The 15110-nt window shown below is 40.4% G+C and overlaps 1 protein-coding gene across 1 annotated transcript in view; it reads left to right on the top strand.

The window, feature by feature from the left end:
• Nucleotides 1-559: 559 nt before the first annotated feature.
• The window catches only part of slc1a7b (solute carrier family 1 member 7b), a gene marked incomplete at its 5' end in the record, with an annotated part of 39444 nt that continues 24893 nt past the window's right edge, over nucleotides 560-15110 (top strand). Inside the window, one exon of the mRNA XM_080430668.1 lies at nucleotides 560-700. Within this exon, the coding sequence (XP_080286794.1) occupies nucleotides 560-700 (141 nt within the window). The remainder of the gene's footprint in view (nucleotides 701-15110) is intronic.

A 15110-nucleotide genomic window follows, 5' to 3' on the forward strand; every position in this document is an offset into this window, starting at 1 on the left:
AATTTGGTTAGTCGCAGCATCATGAGCTACTGTATGCTCACATTTAGCCAACAATGGCAGGCCACCAATCCACACCACAGAGAGGCCTGGTGTTAACCACCCCCACTGTGTGACCTTTGTCCAATCACTTGTGGATCTTTAATCCTGAAGCAGGCCTCTTTATACAGTCCCACTCTAACAGGATTGCTGATGTTCACCCAGGGGACGTAGCCAACAGCTGTCGCAGCCGCCTTGTGGTCGTGTGTGGCGAACATGGGAAGTTAGGCCCCAGTGGGTGGAGTTAGGTGGGAGGGGACAGGCGGGAAACTATGCTGATCTTCTTAGCTGGGCGCAGATTGCCACGGTGAAAGGACAAGAGGGATGCTCAGTCCAAATGTGCATTAAAACGTGGAAGTCAACTGGACGACACCTCCCCGCCATTCCTGATTTTTTTCCTTGGTTTCTTTTTCCATATCCTGCTTGAGGTTTTTTCTTTCTTCCCTTTCTATTCATCCTCACGCCTCAACCTCATATGTATATATGCATGGGTTGCTGATACAGCAGGGATAAGTGACTCGCGATGGTTGAGGCTTTGGACGCAGTGTGGGCAAGGGTGAAGAATGTTTGTAAACAGAATGGACTCCTTATCTTGTCGGTGCTGGCTGTGGTCATAGGGTGTCTTCTGGGCTTCTTCTTGAGGACAAAGCGGCTAACAGAACAGGTCAGTCCCTTAAACGTGTTATCCACTTTGAAGCAGGTGACTGTTTAGGGTTGGGGATTGGTGTGTTTGCAATGTTTTGCAATGTTTGCCCATCCCAAACACCTGTGGAGTGCAGCTGTGCAGGGCCTGCTAACAGGTTCCCTGTATCCCTGGCATTCCTCATCCTTTCCTCTGCTTCCGCTCTGACATGGGTGCCATTTTCAACCAAATGAACCATAGCATCCCGAAAATAGGCAAACATGTGGCGAAAATAGCAGATCAACAACTCATGGAAGCTTGTAGATCTGCTATTTTCAGTGAAGAGTGTTGAAGGGAAAAAGATGGGGACCAAGTATAGGCCTAGACCCTTGGGGGACCCCGGTCAGTATAATTATGACGTAGTAGCCTACTGGAGGACTGAAATATAAAATAAAATATAACGTTTGTCACATACACATACAGTAAATAGTTTTAAAAGGGCATGAAATCTAAAAGTGTATATTATTGTCAGGCAGATTTCCTAACTGTTCACAATGGTGCTTACATTTGAAGATTGAATTGAAACAAAATAAAATATTCCCCCCAAAAAAGAACAGACTGATTTACAATCGCTGTTTAACCAAAACGGACTCAGTTATTCAGCTAAGTTACTGGGACAATAATCTATGTAATAAGGCCGACGCTGTGGTCCTTCAATTGAGGTCATCCAAGTACATCAAGTGTAGAAACAATGCCAGATAGTTGTTGTTTTTTCCCCCAAAAAAATATGGAGGGCACAACAATTTAAGGATTGTTTAATTTAAGGAAGCAAGCACCATGGGTTTTTCTTTTTAAAATAATGTCTGATCAAATGAAAACCAATCATTGACACCTCAAATGAATACTCCACGTGACTACTAATGCTATAGTTCACGGACGGTTGACAAAATGAATCCATTTTAAAAAGCACATATTCAGTTTGGATCAGACCATAGTTATACTCTAGCTAAGGACAAACTGAACCATAACAAGACAGGCTGTACCAAAACAATACAGTAGCTACAGTATCAGGCCTACATTCTTCCTCAAGATTCTACCCCTGTAGCCAGAGCAATCTTGTGAATGTCAAACAGAGACTATTCGTTTTTCACTGCATGAAATAATGAAAAGGCTTCTAAATATATGTAGTTTATATAGCTACAGCCATTCTGAAAGTAACAACATAATAGTATACTGTATAAGCATCCAGGACAAGTATTAGTTTATGAATTTCAAAAAGTCTGCATGGAGGCTTTCTCTTTTCTTTTTCTTTTTTTCTGCTGAAACAGATCAATCTGATTGGGCGTTTTCCTTTGTTTACTCCCCCTGTTAGAATAAAGCTAGCTCTATTGTCAAGCATGGCTAAACATAGGAACATCCTTTACTCTCACAGTGAGGGATCCAATCACACAAGTGCTTGCTGTAATTGTACATTTGCCAAGAGTGCCTGCAGTCTGTCATGTTAAAAGTGTCTCTGTAGGGTCACTAGGGTGTGTGTGTCTTAGAATGAATAGATGAATCGATCCTTCACAGTGAAATTATGATCATTCTTCACAGAATTTATATTGAAAGACTGACAGCCCACAGCTGCCTGGACTGAGGTGAACCGTGCAGAGATAACAACTTAAACTTCATGTCCAAGGTTAACGCCTCAAAAATCTAGGAAGGTTTCAATGTAAACTACGGCTTAGAGGACAACTTCACCCATTTTCAACCTATCTTCATATAATCGGTCCACACTAATGCTCATTATAGATGGCATGGCACTATTTCCGTCTATTCAGTCTGTGTCTCAGAGGAGGGCTGTGGACATTTCAGAAACCTGCCTACCAGTGACAACATCGGTAGGCAGGTTTGGTCATTTCAAAATGTTTTATTATTTTTTTATGAACGCAAAAACAATGGCTTCTATTTCAGCATGACCTTTCCAGGAGGCGAAAGGCTGTAGTTTCTATTAGCTTAGAATTCCCATTGATGGTGTCATTGGTAGGCAGGCTTCCCAACTGTCCATAGTCTACCAATGAGACACAGATTGAGTAGACTGAAATGGTGCCATCTTATTATGAGCATTATTGAGGAATTATATCTTCATATATATTAGTCATTATAACATAAGCTAGATCACTGGTTGCCAATCAGGAGTCTTTGAGGAGGTTCCAAGGGGTCCCCCCAGTTAAATAATTGATTGTTAGGAACCAAATGCACCTTTATGGGTCTGTAACTCTGAGACTAAATGGAAATGGTTAACTTAACACTGAGGATTTTCAACTTAAAGTGGCATCATGTACTCAGCTGATATTGTTGCATTTTTATACAAACTTTCAACATCTTCTTGATGCTTCTATCATTGAACAAGCAGTATAGGGGCTGTTTATCTGTCTCTATTCACCCAAACCCACAGACCTCCAGTACAGTGAAGAAACAGAATGCAGATTTCGCTGCACTGCAGGTTTTAGAGTTTCTACTCCACACAGGAAAATGTAACACTATTACTTGTTGAATAATCTTTAGAGTTGCTGTGTGAAATGTACGAAAATGATATATTGTGTGGTTCATTAAAGTGTAACATGAGTTTTGTAAAGTCATGCCACAAAGTGAAAACCCAGTGACACTTGCTTACCCGTTGACATAATATCCATTGTCTAATTCAGGTTTATGCTTTTGAATAAGTAGTTTTAAAGGGATATTTCACTTTCAAAAAAACTTTTGGTCTTTTTATCATCTACTCAGGCCTTTGTTAACCCCCCAGACAGTTTTTAAGTTGCTTGATTAATTATTTTGATATTTGATATTCATTTTATCAGACACGCCCCCTTCCTATACAAACCCATTGTAACTTCAAACTCCATTTTAACCATGTTAGATTCATCAAAAACACCCGTCCTTGGTTCTGGTGACTCACCCTGCCCTCCTAATGCGTGAGGGGGCCGTGTTTTTTCAATTACTTTTTTCATTTATTTTTTATATATTTTTTGGAAAATGAAACAAAATTCAATAAAAAATTGAAATAAAATAAATGAAAAAAGTAATCGGAAAAACACGGCCCCCTCACGCATTAGGAGGGCAGGGTGAGTCACCAGAATCAAGGACGGGTGTTTTTGATGAATCTAACATGGTTAAAATTGAGTTTGAAGTTACAATGGGTTTGTATAGGAAGGGGGCGTGTCGGATAAAATGAATATCAAATATCTAAATAATTAATCAAGCAACTTAAAAACTGTCTGGGGGGTTCACAAAGGCCTGAGTAGATGATAACATGACCAAAAGTTTTTTTGAAAGTGAAATATCCCTTTAAGAGCTAATCTGTTCAGAATACTGGAAAGCAAAGGAGACAGTACAGACCAGGACTAGCAGGAATTTGATGGCCCTAAACATGACATTTGTGACCCCATAACTAAAAGAACCATACATACTAGACCAGTGCAATATCCACGTCCCTTACCGATGGTCCCCACAACCAATTAAAATGTAAGCTATATTTTTCATTTTTCTGTCGCTTGTATAATTTAGAAAAAATCTCATCGAATTCCAAATATCAGATTTCACATTAAACTGAACTGTTAGTATGTTATTATTATGTAAGTATTAGTCTACTTCCCAGGGAGAGAAAGGTCCACACAGAACAATATACAAACATACAAAAAGCAAAAGCAAGTTAACAAATATATAATACTTTACAGCATAAAAACACGGTTAGTTTATACACACAATATACAAGATAGTGAAATAAACAGAATTACACTTATTCTTCCAGATTTAAATGCCTTTTACCCTCAATGTATACATACTGGTAGAGAGTTCCAAAAAGTCATTGCCCTGTACAAGACTGTATTCTTCATTTGTTCTTGGCTTAGGCAATGTAAATCGACCCATCACTACATGTCTGGTGTTAATTCTGTGTCTATTACTGGTATACTGAATATCCTTATATAAGCATTTCGTTTTTTTCCTTAAACAAATATTCCTAATAAATACAGCCAGACTGGCATCTACTGAATGCTCCACCAAAAGCCATGACAGATTCTGATGAATTAATAGTGTATTGGATCTAGTATTGCGCTTAAGAGCAAGACAAGCTGCCTTATTATGGGCTATTTGTAATTTACGCAGGTCCCTTTTAGTTGCACCGGGCAACACAGCCAGACATTAGCCAAGATGGGATGAACTGGATAATAGTGCCTGGATAACCTGGACAGCAGATGTTGGTGTTAAAAACTCAGCACATCTCATGATCATGGACAAACCCTCTCCCATTTTCTTAGTTATGTTTTCAATGTGAGTAGACCATGTTCGATGACTGTCTAATGTAACACCAAGTAGTTTTGTTTCATCTACCTGCTCAATTCCTAAATCCCTTAAAGACAAATTGAGTTTGGGGTTTGACTTTAACATACTGTGAACCAAAGACACAAAGAGTCTCCTTTGTGTCTCCTACCGGTACCACTGCCTACCGGTCCGCTGGTCATCAGATTATTGGCTTAGGAATGCGACAAAAACAAAAAAATATCCATGAATTCAAGTCTCCACGGGGTGACTAATCGATAGAAAAAAAGATTTTTTTGGGGGTGAACTATCCCTTTAAGAAGAAATGTATAACAAGACTCAGCGAGCCTGATCTCCTCAGGCAGAGTAATTCTACCATTGTATGTAGTCTCTACACACTAGGTAATTTTTTTATTTGTCACGTTTCGTCTGAAGTGCTACATGTCTAATTACAGTTATTTTAAGACATTATGGGCCTTATTTTGATTATCTATGGTGCATGGAAAACACAAAGGGCAAAATGCGTCAAGTGAGTGTCTGCACCAATTTTGCTAGTTATTAATTATTATCTGGTTGTAAAGGTCGACGGGTTGTATTAAGCCTCTGAATTAGTCATTGGTATGTTTTGGGCCTTCATCATAGCACACTGTTAATTAAATGACATATTTGGAAGAGACACAAACTGCTGAGAGACACAAATAGGTTGTTTTTCTCAGGCTCTGAGTAGGCGCTGTAAGGTGGGGACTAGGGAGTAAGTGAGATCCTGAGGGGGAGGAAAAATGACAACGGCTTTGCTTTCAACGCAGTGCATTGAAGACTGGTGCATGCGTGCGGGCATGAGTGTGTGCATGCGTGCATGTGTGTCTGGTGCATTCGATTTGCACTGTGGTTTAAACCACTTTAACCCATTAAAGGGTTAGTTCAGATTTTTTGAGTATTTTCTGCAGGAAATACTTACCATTAATGCAGTGGTTGCAAAGGAATTAATTGATTGCCCGAGTCCCGTGGTCAGAGTTATGGTCCGGTTCTGATAAATATGAAGTAGTTCCGGTAGATTAGTAGATTTGGTGGGGGCTGCTCATTAAAAATAGATTAATTTAAAAAACTAGCGTCATTTGTATTGTTGACCTATTTCTACCATATAGAGCAGGTTTCGTTCAATTTCGACCCCTCTGTCACATGGTACTAATGTTTGTGTCCAGAATCACTACGCCGCGGCAGCCTACTCACGCACAAAATATATGACACAAAAAATAGTACCATGTGACAGAGGGGTCGAAATTGAACGAAACCTGCTCTATATGGTAGAAATAGGTCAACAATACAAATGACGCTAGTTTTTAAAATTAATTTATTTTTAATGAGCGGCCCCCACCAAATCTACTAACCTACCGGAACTACTTCATATTTATCAGAACCGGACCATAACTCTGACCACGGGACTCGGGCAATCAATTAATACCTTTGCAACCACTACATTAATTCATGCCATGGACCCCAAAATTGATATATATTTGGACCCCCATCTGAAATGTGTTGTGGCAAGGACACCCAGAAGAGAAGATTTGTGTAAAAAAAAAAGGCACAATCGCGCTTAGAGCTTGTATATCTGCTATTTTTGAGAACTGCTGTTTTAAACCACTGTTCTAAATCCTAACAGTTTTCTGAAAAACTTCTGTTGCTATATATATATAGCTAAAATAGATGCTCTCCCAGTTTTAATGGGTTAATCCTGGTGTCCCTACTTTAGGCCACGAAAGTCACAGACAAACATATTCAAAAACTTAGCAGTAAATAGCAGATCTACAAGTTCACAACGTGTCGTGAAAGTACAGTAAAGGTACAATAAGTATCAAAAGTTAAAGTACAGTATAAAGACCTTTTCATTGTACAAAGAAACAAAACAGCCAGAAATGTTGTCTACTTCTACTACTTCCTTCTACTAACCATGTAGCTGGGTAGCTTGCCAAAAGCTACATCTCTACATTTCAGTGCCACATCAACATAAAAGAGCAACAGATGAGATTTGAGTGCAGTCCATCCATCACATGCCATCTCCATCCATTTGTAGCTACTGTATTTCTTAGTTTTTAGAGGATGTTGTCCATTGCACTATTATGCTTGAACTGCACCTACCTACTGTACCTAATCTGCTCTGCTGTATATAGAATATACTGTGAAGTTGTTTACACAAAGTTAGGTGGCAGCTGAAGAAAAAATGCTGTTGGTGTATACAATATACCTTAAGTTTTTTTAAGTTCTTTTGAATGCACATGTACATTTGATGATGCTCTTTTTATTATCTTTTTGCTCTTTTTTGCACTCTCTTTCTTTTCTTTAAATCTTTTTACGATTTCTATCATTATGCTGTATGTTGTTATTACCTATGCTGCTGCATTGTCTGAAGGAAGCCAAACCAAAATAAATGTTACTCTTTATGTACCTGTACAGTGTACATAAGATGTAACAATAAAGTACAACCTTGAACCTTGAACCTTGATTACAAAGACAGAATTCTCCATCTGCAGCCATGCTGGTATGTTTTAGTTTTGAGTGGATTTTGTCCATCTTCCATCTTCATCCACTTTTGCACAGTTCGTTTCTTTCATCCTGACCTAAAAAGTGTTCTGGGCTGAAAGATGGTAGCGCTCTCAACTTTCATGAAAAACCTCATAAAAGCCTGTGCTATTATCAGCTGGGTGCTCAGACATAACCTTCTGTGAAGGAGGCCGATGCACACCTCAAGGATTGGCCACGCGTGCGTAAGTCAAAATTTCACAATTTAGAGATCTCTGATCTCTGATCTCTGATGGTTAAACCAAAGAATAGGACCCGCACACCATCTGAATCTTAAGAGCTACATTTTTTTTTCAAGATTCAGACGGTGTGCGGGTCCTATTCTTTGGTTTAACCATCAGAGATCTCCTCCTAAATTGCTCAGACATAACCAAAATGCAAAAATCTTGCAAAAACACTTCACCTTGCCAGTCTGCCTCCAATATTTTTTCCCACAAAGATGCTTCCATGCCAGGGACCTGTGCATAGAACATACTGAAATATCTACTTCCTATTTTCTTGTGTTCAAAGCCTGTGCACTATAAAGGACTGCCACAGACATTATCCTATCAAACATCAAAATGCATGAACGCAGTATGAAGCAGGACCTAATACTTTACCATAATGGACATCATATGTCCATTGTTGTGTCCTATCGGACCTATACTGCCCTACAAAGCCTAAGTGCAGTAACAACAACTAAATTTATTTGATGATAAATGGGTTTAAAAGTGTTTCAACTGGTCAGCGTCAGCCAAATGAGATATCGGCATATAAGTGATATTACACTAATTGTATATCTGTTCTTGAGGTAATTGTTTATCCCTCAAAATCACAAAGGCTAATATGACCTTTGGGATACACAAATAAGTCGGTGTGCCAAAAACATAGTTACTGCACTTTGCGCTTTGTAGGGCAGTATAGCACACAACAAACGGCCAAACGGTTAACCATGAACATTTTGTTTGTGACAGTCCTGTAGCCCCTGACTTCATTTTACAATTGTGGGCCCCTGCCTAATCGAGTTGAATACCCCTGCTGTACATGTACACAAGTGCGCACCTTCATTACAAGTACACACAAAACAAACTGCATACAACGTTAAAATAAATTAGAAAGGCTCAAATGCGATTAAAAGCCAGGGAGAATAAGTGGGTTTTAAGTAATGTAAAAACCTTGATGGACTTGGCAGATCCAGAAGTAGCCAATAGTACCATTTTGATTAATTGTCTCCGTCAGGCCAAAGGCATGGCGAGAGAGTATGTTTTGCTGTCCGTCCGTCCGTCCGTCCGTCCGTCCGTCCGTGTGTCCTTCCGTGTGTCCGTCTAATCTCTGGCATCGTTGGCCCGGTCGCTGCGAAACTGTGCACACACACTTTGTGCAAAACCAATTTCTTTATATTACTCCTACAGATTTTATCCAAACGTCATGCAAATCGGTATACAGTATCTCTATAGCCATGTGATGAACACGGATCTGTCCGATTTCCCATATTCCATCCCCATTGGCTAAGGCTGGCTTCCAAAGTTTGCAGGATTGGTCCGTTTTGAACAAAATGCCTCAAATTATGCACTCAGCTTGCGATTTCCGTGAAATTTTACACGCACATTCCGACTAGGCTGAGGAAGAAATGCCACCCTTTTAACATTGGCCTGTTATAGCGCCACCAGCAGGTCTAATCTAGCAAAACACATTTTTGGAACAAAATGCCTCAAATCATGAATGCAGTGTCCGATTGTCGTGAAAGGCCTAAGAAGAAACGGGCACCCTTTTCACAATGGCCTATTATAGCGCCACCAGGAGGCCACAATAACCTACCTGACCTGGCGGAGACCTGTGCTCCGAGGAGCACTTTTTCTAGTTTACTTTCTTTTCACATGGTACTAGCAGTACAGTATGCCACATCGGAGTTATACATGCACTGGAATCAGGTGTCAACAATGGGTTAAGAAAGTTAGAACAGTTAGTTAGTCCCTGTGACAGAATTCAGTGTTTCAACATAACTCAACATAACATAACTCATTAAATGGGATTCTGGCTCTCTGGGTCACATCACACTTGGCTGCAAAAAAGCTGTCAAACTCTGCTTGCCCTGCTTACTTGTCCTTTGACAACAGCTGCACTTACCCCCTTTGACACACATGCACACAGAAACACTCACACAAGCATTCTCTAAAATGGGATCCTGCTCTTATAGAGCAAACTAAGCTCTCTCTGCTTAATGCCGTACAGAAAAGCTCTTTAGCTGTCATTACTGTATGTACCAGCCTCACTCTGTTGCCTCTCAATCCATGTTCCTCGGTCATTTCTCCTCACACTCCCAATCTTGTATTCAATCATATCCTTTATTTGTACCTGTACATCTTCAATCATCGGAGTGCCTACTCTCGTCTCTTTGTAAACCAGTACATCGAGTGATTACAATACTCATTTTTCCCCTCTATCAGCCAGTATATAATGATGCTGGGGTGTTTTCCTGCATTGAAACACAGTCCTCTTTCTGAAATCCGTATTTTCCCTACTACTTATGTTTTGACATCCGGGTATCCGGGACGTAAATGAAATGAAGTGCATGTGCGTGTGTGCGCGTGCACACCTAACCCTAACCCAGCGAAGGTTGGCCAATCAGGTGGTGAGTTCGAGTGAAACCGAATGGAAGAGCCTATTTAAAAATAAAAATTCAGAGAACCGGCAGGGGCGGCCAGTGACACGTATGTATCCGAATAAAGCAACCTATTTTCGGCATAGCCCCTTCAAAGGTCCCCTTGCGCCATATTGGCTGGTGGTGGGGAAAATGAGCTCCTGATTGGCTGAAGGGGAACAAACTGCTGATTGGCTGAAGGGGTTGTCAGTCAACGGTACTAACTATTTGACGACATTTTTGGGCGGTGTAGCCGCCCCTATAAGTGGGGTTGGGACACCTCATTAGCTGTATTGTGATTGGCTCATTAGTACACCCCTAGCTGTACTGTGATTGGCTGACTCTATTGGCTGACTCTATTCAGCACTGTGATTGGCTAGCGAGACACATGATGACATTAATAAACTATAAATAGGATTATGCACTTCAAAAAATCTTTTTTTTTTAAAGTGAGCTTCCATCACTATGATGACCACTGTGATGACCACACCGCCCACTTCACACTGGGTGTGATTTTTGTCTCCGCCAGAGGTGGAGAGTATGTTTTCGTTCTGTCCCGCTGTGTGTCCCCCCCCCCTAGCCAAGCTAACATTGGTCAAGCTTCACGTGACAGGTGACAATATGTTGTCACCAATGCTTTTGATTGGCTAGCGAGACGTATGACGAAATAAAATCCTATAAATAGGTGTGTCACTTCAAAAAGCTATTCATGTTTTTGAAGTGAGGTAAGACAGGATCAATCAGTCTTGATTGGAACAGTACCTTCCAGTACAAATCACCCGTCCGTGCGTGTGTGTGTCCCTCTGAGAACACCTAACATTGGTCAAGTTTCACGTGACATCACAATATGTAATATAAATATATAAATAGCTTAGACAGGAACAGTACTTTCCAGTACAAACAGAGATCATAGCTGAGATCACACAATGCAACTAACTCCCATTACGCAAACTGAAGAAGCAGCAAATCATCGTCTGAAACCTGATGAAGAAGCAAAGGCGCAGAAGGCCAAAGCTAAGAAACAGAGACAAAGAACACTAAACAGAGACAAAGAATCCCTAAATGCCAAAAAACGAAGACGAGCCACAAATGCTGACACAGTAAAGATTGCTACAAATGCTGACACAGTAAAGATTGCTACAATCTCTGGAAGAAAAAGTACAAGAGTCTGTAAAGAACATCGAAAGGAAAAGAAGGCACTGGTCACAGTATTCAATAGATGAAAGACAACATCAACAAGCACATAGCACCAGTAAGAAGAGACACTACAGATCACAAGAACTAGAAGTTGATGAAGCTGCTGCCGCATTCTTAAAAAAAAGAAAAGTGGACCCAATTATGTCTGTTTCTCCTGTGAACGAATGCTCTACAGAGAAACAGTGGTAGAGTTAAAACCTGCAAAGTACACAGCAACAAGAGATACTGTAAGTCTCCTGGACAAACAAACCAGTCAATTACGAGGACTCCCATATGACACATTACCAGTGGTGGAAAAAGTACTCAAATGTTTTACTTAAGTAAAAGTATCAATACTGCAATGTAGAAGTACTCTGTTACAAATAAAAGTCTGGAGTAAAAAATTTACTTGAGTAAAAGTACAAAAGTATTGGTATCAAAATGTACTTAAAGTATCAAAAGTAGAAGTACTAAAATATTTGAAAATAGCAGATCTACAAGCTCACAACGCGACGCGTTGTGAGCTTGTAGATCGGCAATTTTCAAATAGCCTAGGTATAAAATAGGGCTAAAGTGGTTAATGTGTGTTTTATAATAATAATAATTTATATCTGCAAAGTAACTAGTTTTCAAATAATTGTAGTGGAGTAAAAGTACGATATTTGCCTCTCAGATGTAGTGGAGTAGAAGTAAAAGTATAGACAATTGGAAATACTCCAGTGAAGTAAAAGTACCTCAACATTGTACTGAAGTACAGTACTTAAGTAAATGTACTTAGTTACTTTCCACCACTGCACATTGCTTCAAGAAGAACAGGTGTGTCACTTCAAAAAGCCATTTATGTTTTTTGAAGTGAGGTAACATTGGTCAAGCTAACATTGGTCAAGTGACACGTGACAATATGTGACATAAATAGGTAAGACAGGATTAATCAGGAACAGTACTGGCGGAGACCTGTGCTCCGAGGAGCACATTTTCTAGTTTTTTTCTTTTTTTGATCTCTGAAGTTGCCTAGAACCCCTTTAAGTGTGGATAGCTGCTGATTCTCTGATTATCTAACTATGAGACATAAGCATCAGAATCACAAAGATTTGCATAGGACGGCACCGGCCTATTTGGGGCCATGCATGTCGGGAAAGATGTCGTCGTTCCATTTATACTCGCTATACGTTATGCGAAGCTCGGCCAATCAGTTAAACCGACAGTTTGGGTTGACCAATCAGGGAAGCCAATGCATACAATCTCCCGAACACACAGAATGTCTGTCCCTTTCTCAGACCCACGGGCCGACAAATACAGATATCCGTTGGTCCATCCAAATTGCCATTCAGCTTTGCACATCTCAGTGTTATATAAGACACACACGCCAAGTTTGAGTCCGAACGGTCGGACGTTGTCCAAATTATGCCAGGGACAAATTTGGGGTGACACACACACAAACAGATTCCCTGAATTATAGTATAGAGTGGTAAATAAAATGAATGGCAAGTGGTTCATTTATAGAGCGCCTTTATCCAGGTACAGTGTCTTGCTCAAGAACACTTCAACTCCATGGGTAGCTGGGGATCGAACTGGGAACCTTTTAATTCCCACTCTACCTCCTGAGCCTTACACCACACCTGAGCCATTGTCGTGTGGACTTGTACATACTACAATAATTTGTGTCTGTGAGGTCGGTGCATTACACCGAATAACATCAATATAAAGCAATATTTACACAGTAGATACCATTCTCAAAAATATAATTGTAAACATAAGGATGAAGATTGGAACTATTTACTTATGCAGTAAATAATATAGAATCTAAAGGACAAATTAAAACAAATAGTGCACACTTGTATTGTATTGTGTGTGTGTGTGTGTGTGTGTGTGTATCAGGTAGCATGTAGCACAATGTGGGGGTGTGTGTGTGTGTGTGTGTGTGTGTGTGTGTGTGTGTGTGCTTGTGTGTGCGTGTGTGCGTGTGCGTGTGCGTGTGTGTGTGTGTGTGTGTGTGTGTGTGTGTGTGTGTGTGTGTGTGTGTGTGTGTGTGTGGAGGGGGGTCATCAGTGGGGGGCAGGGGGTTTGTTTTAGAGAGAAAGCTGTTCAAGTGGCATGAGGTAGAGCCCGTAGAGGACATGAGAGCCGGTATTTCTTACCAGATGGGGTCAGAGATGGTCCTCCTGGAGCGGTACTCGTCTTGAAGAGACGTCAGGTTGCGACTGATGACCCTCTCGGCTGACCGAATGACCCGTCCTTGACAGTAAAGGCAGTGAACCAGATGTTGGTGGATGTTGAGAGGATGGACTTAATGATGGCAGAGTAATGAAGAATAGGACAACAAGACATGCATCAGACTCTTTTATTCAGTGCAGATAAAACAGCAGAAAGTGCAAGGTTCTAATTAAATATATTTATCTGGTCCTAAAATTTTTTATTTGACTTGTTTTGATTTATTAGAAAGTAATAACCACAAATACTGGATAAACATTTTGACGATAAAGCACAATAAAGGACATGGAAAACAAATTAAAGATGAGTCACATGTCCGCCGCGTATGTCGTTCTTGATAAGAGTGTCCTGTCCGGTAAATGCCAAAATTGGGACGCTAAAATGTTTTAACATCTTTAATTTCAGTCTCTGTTTGCTCTTTTCATAACAGCATAGTATTCAGTGCTCCATTGTCTGGAAGGTAATTTTATTGACTGGTAGTAAGCTCAGAACCCACCGACTTGAAACCCACAAACCTAAGCCTGATTGACTGACGTGCAGGATGGGCACCGGGAGGCTGAGGTCAGGTGGGCTCTTGGGCAGCATAATCAATTTTAAAAAACGTGTCCGCCCAGTCCAAACTGGTCCGTCCATAGCCTACTGTCAGGGTGAGTGTACAACAGGACTCAAACAGTCTTTAATAAACTAAAGTTTCCTCAAACAGTCAATAAAAATAACTGGGTATTGAGACAAGCACTCAAACACATATTCACACCAACATAGGCTTACGGACTAACAAGAACATGGAATTAGATCGAGGGTTATATATAGACAAGGACTAGACACAGCACAGGTGAACTTATAGTACAATCAACATAGGATTGTCTGGGGCAAACAGGACACAGGTGATACAAATTAACCATAATTACAGCGGAGGTGAGACAAGACAGGTAACAACTACAATGAAAGACAGGAAACACAAGACCATTCAAAATAAGATACAACTAGAAAAAGAGCACAAGTCTCCGCCAGGTCAGGAAGGTTATTATGGCCTCCTGGTGGCGCTATAATAGGCCAATGTGAAAAGGGTGCCATTTATTCCTAGGCCGTGCACGGCAATCGGACACTGCATGCATGATTTGAGGCATTTTGTTCTAAAAATGTGTTTTGCAAAATTTGACCTGCTGGTGGCGCTATAACAGGCCAATGTCAAAAGGGTGGCATTTGCTCCTCAACGTAGTGCAAATGTGCATTCAAAGTTTCACCGCAATCGGACGCTGCGTTCATGATTTGTTGCATTTTGTTCAAAACGGGCCACTCCTGCAAACATTACATGTCAATGTTAGCCAATCAGGATAGAATATGAAAAATAAAACAGATCCGTCTTGATCACATGACTATAGAGATCATGTGTAACGATTTGCATGAAATTTGGATCATATCTGAAGGCTTAATATTAAAAAAAAATGTTTTACATAAGTCTGCCTCCTGGTGGCGCTATAAAAGGCAAATGTGAAAAATGCAGGGCAAAGGTTTTTCCTTGGCCTCTAGAGAGTGTGCATACAAAGTTTTACACTGATCGATGCA

Source organism: Gymnoscopelus braueri (assembly GCF_963280865.1).
Source record: "Gymnoscopelus braueri genome assembly, chromosome: 6".
Classification (NCBI taxonomy): Eukaryota; Metazoa; Chordata; class Actinopteri; order Myctophiformes; family Myctophidae; genus Gymnoscopelus; species Gymnoscopelus braueri.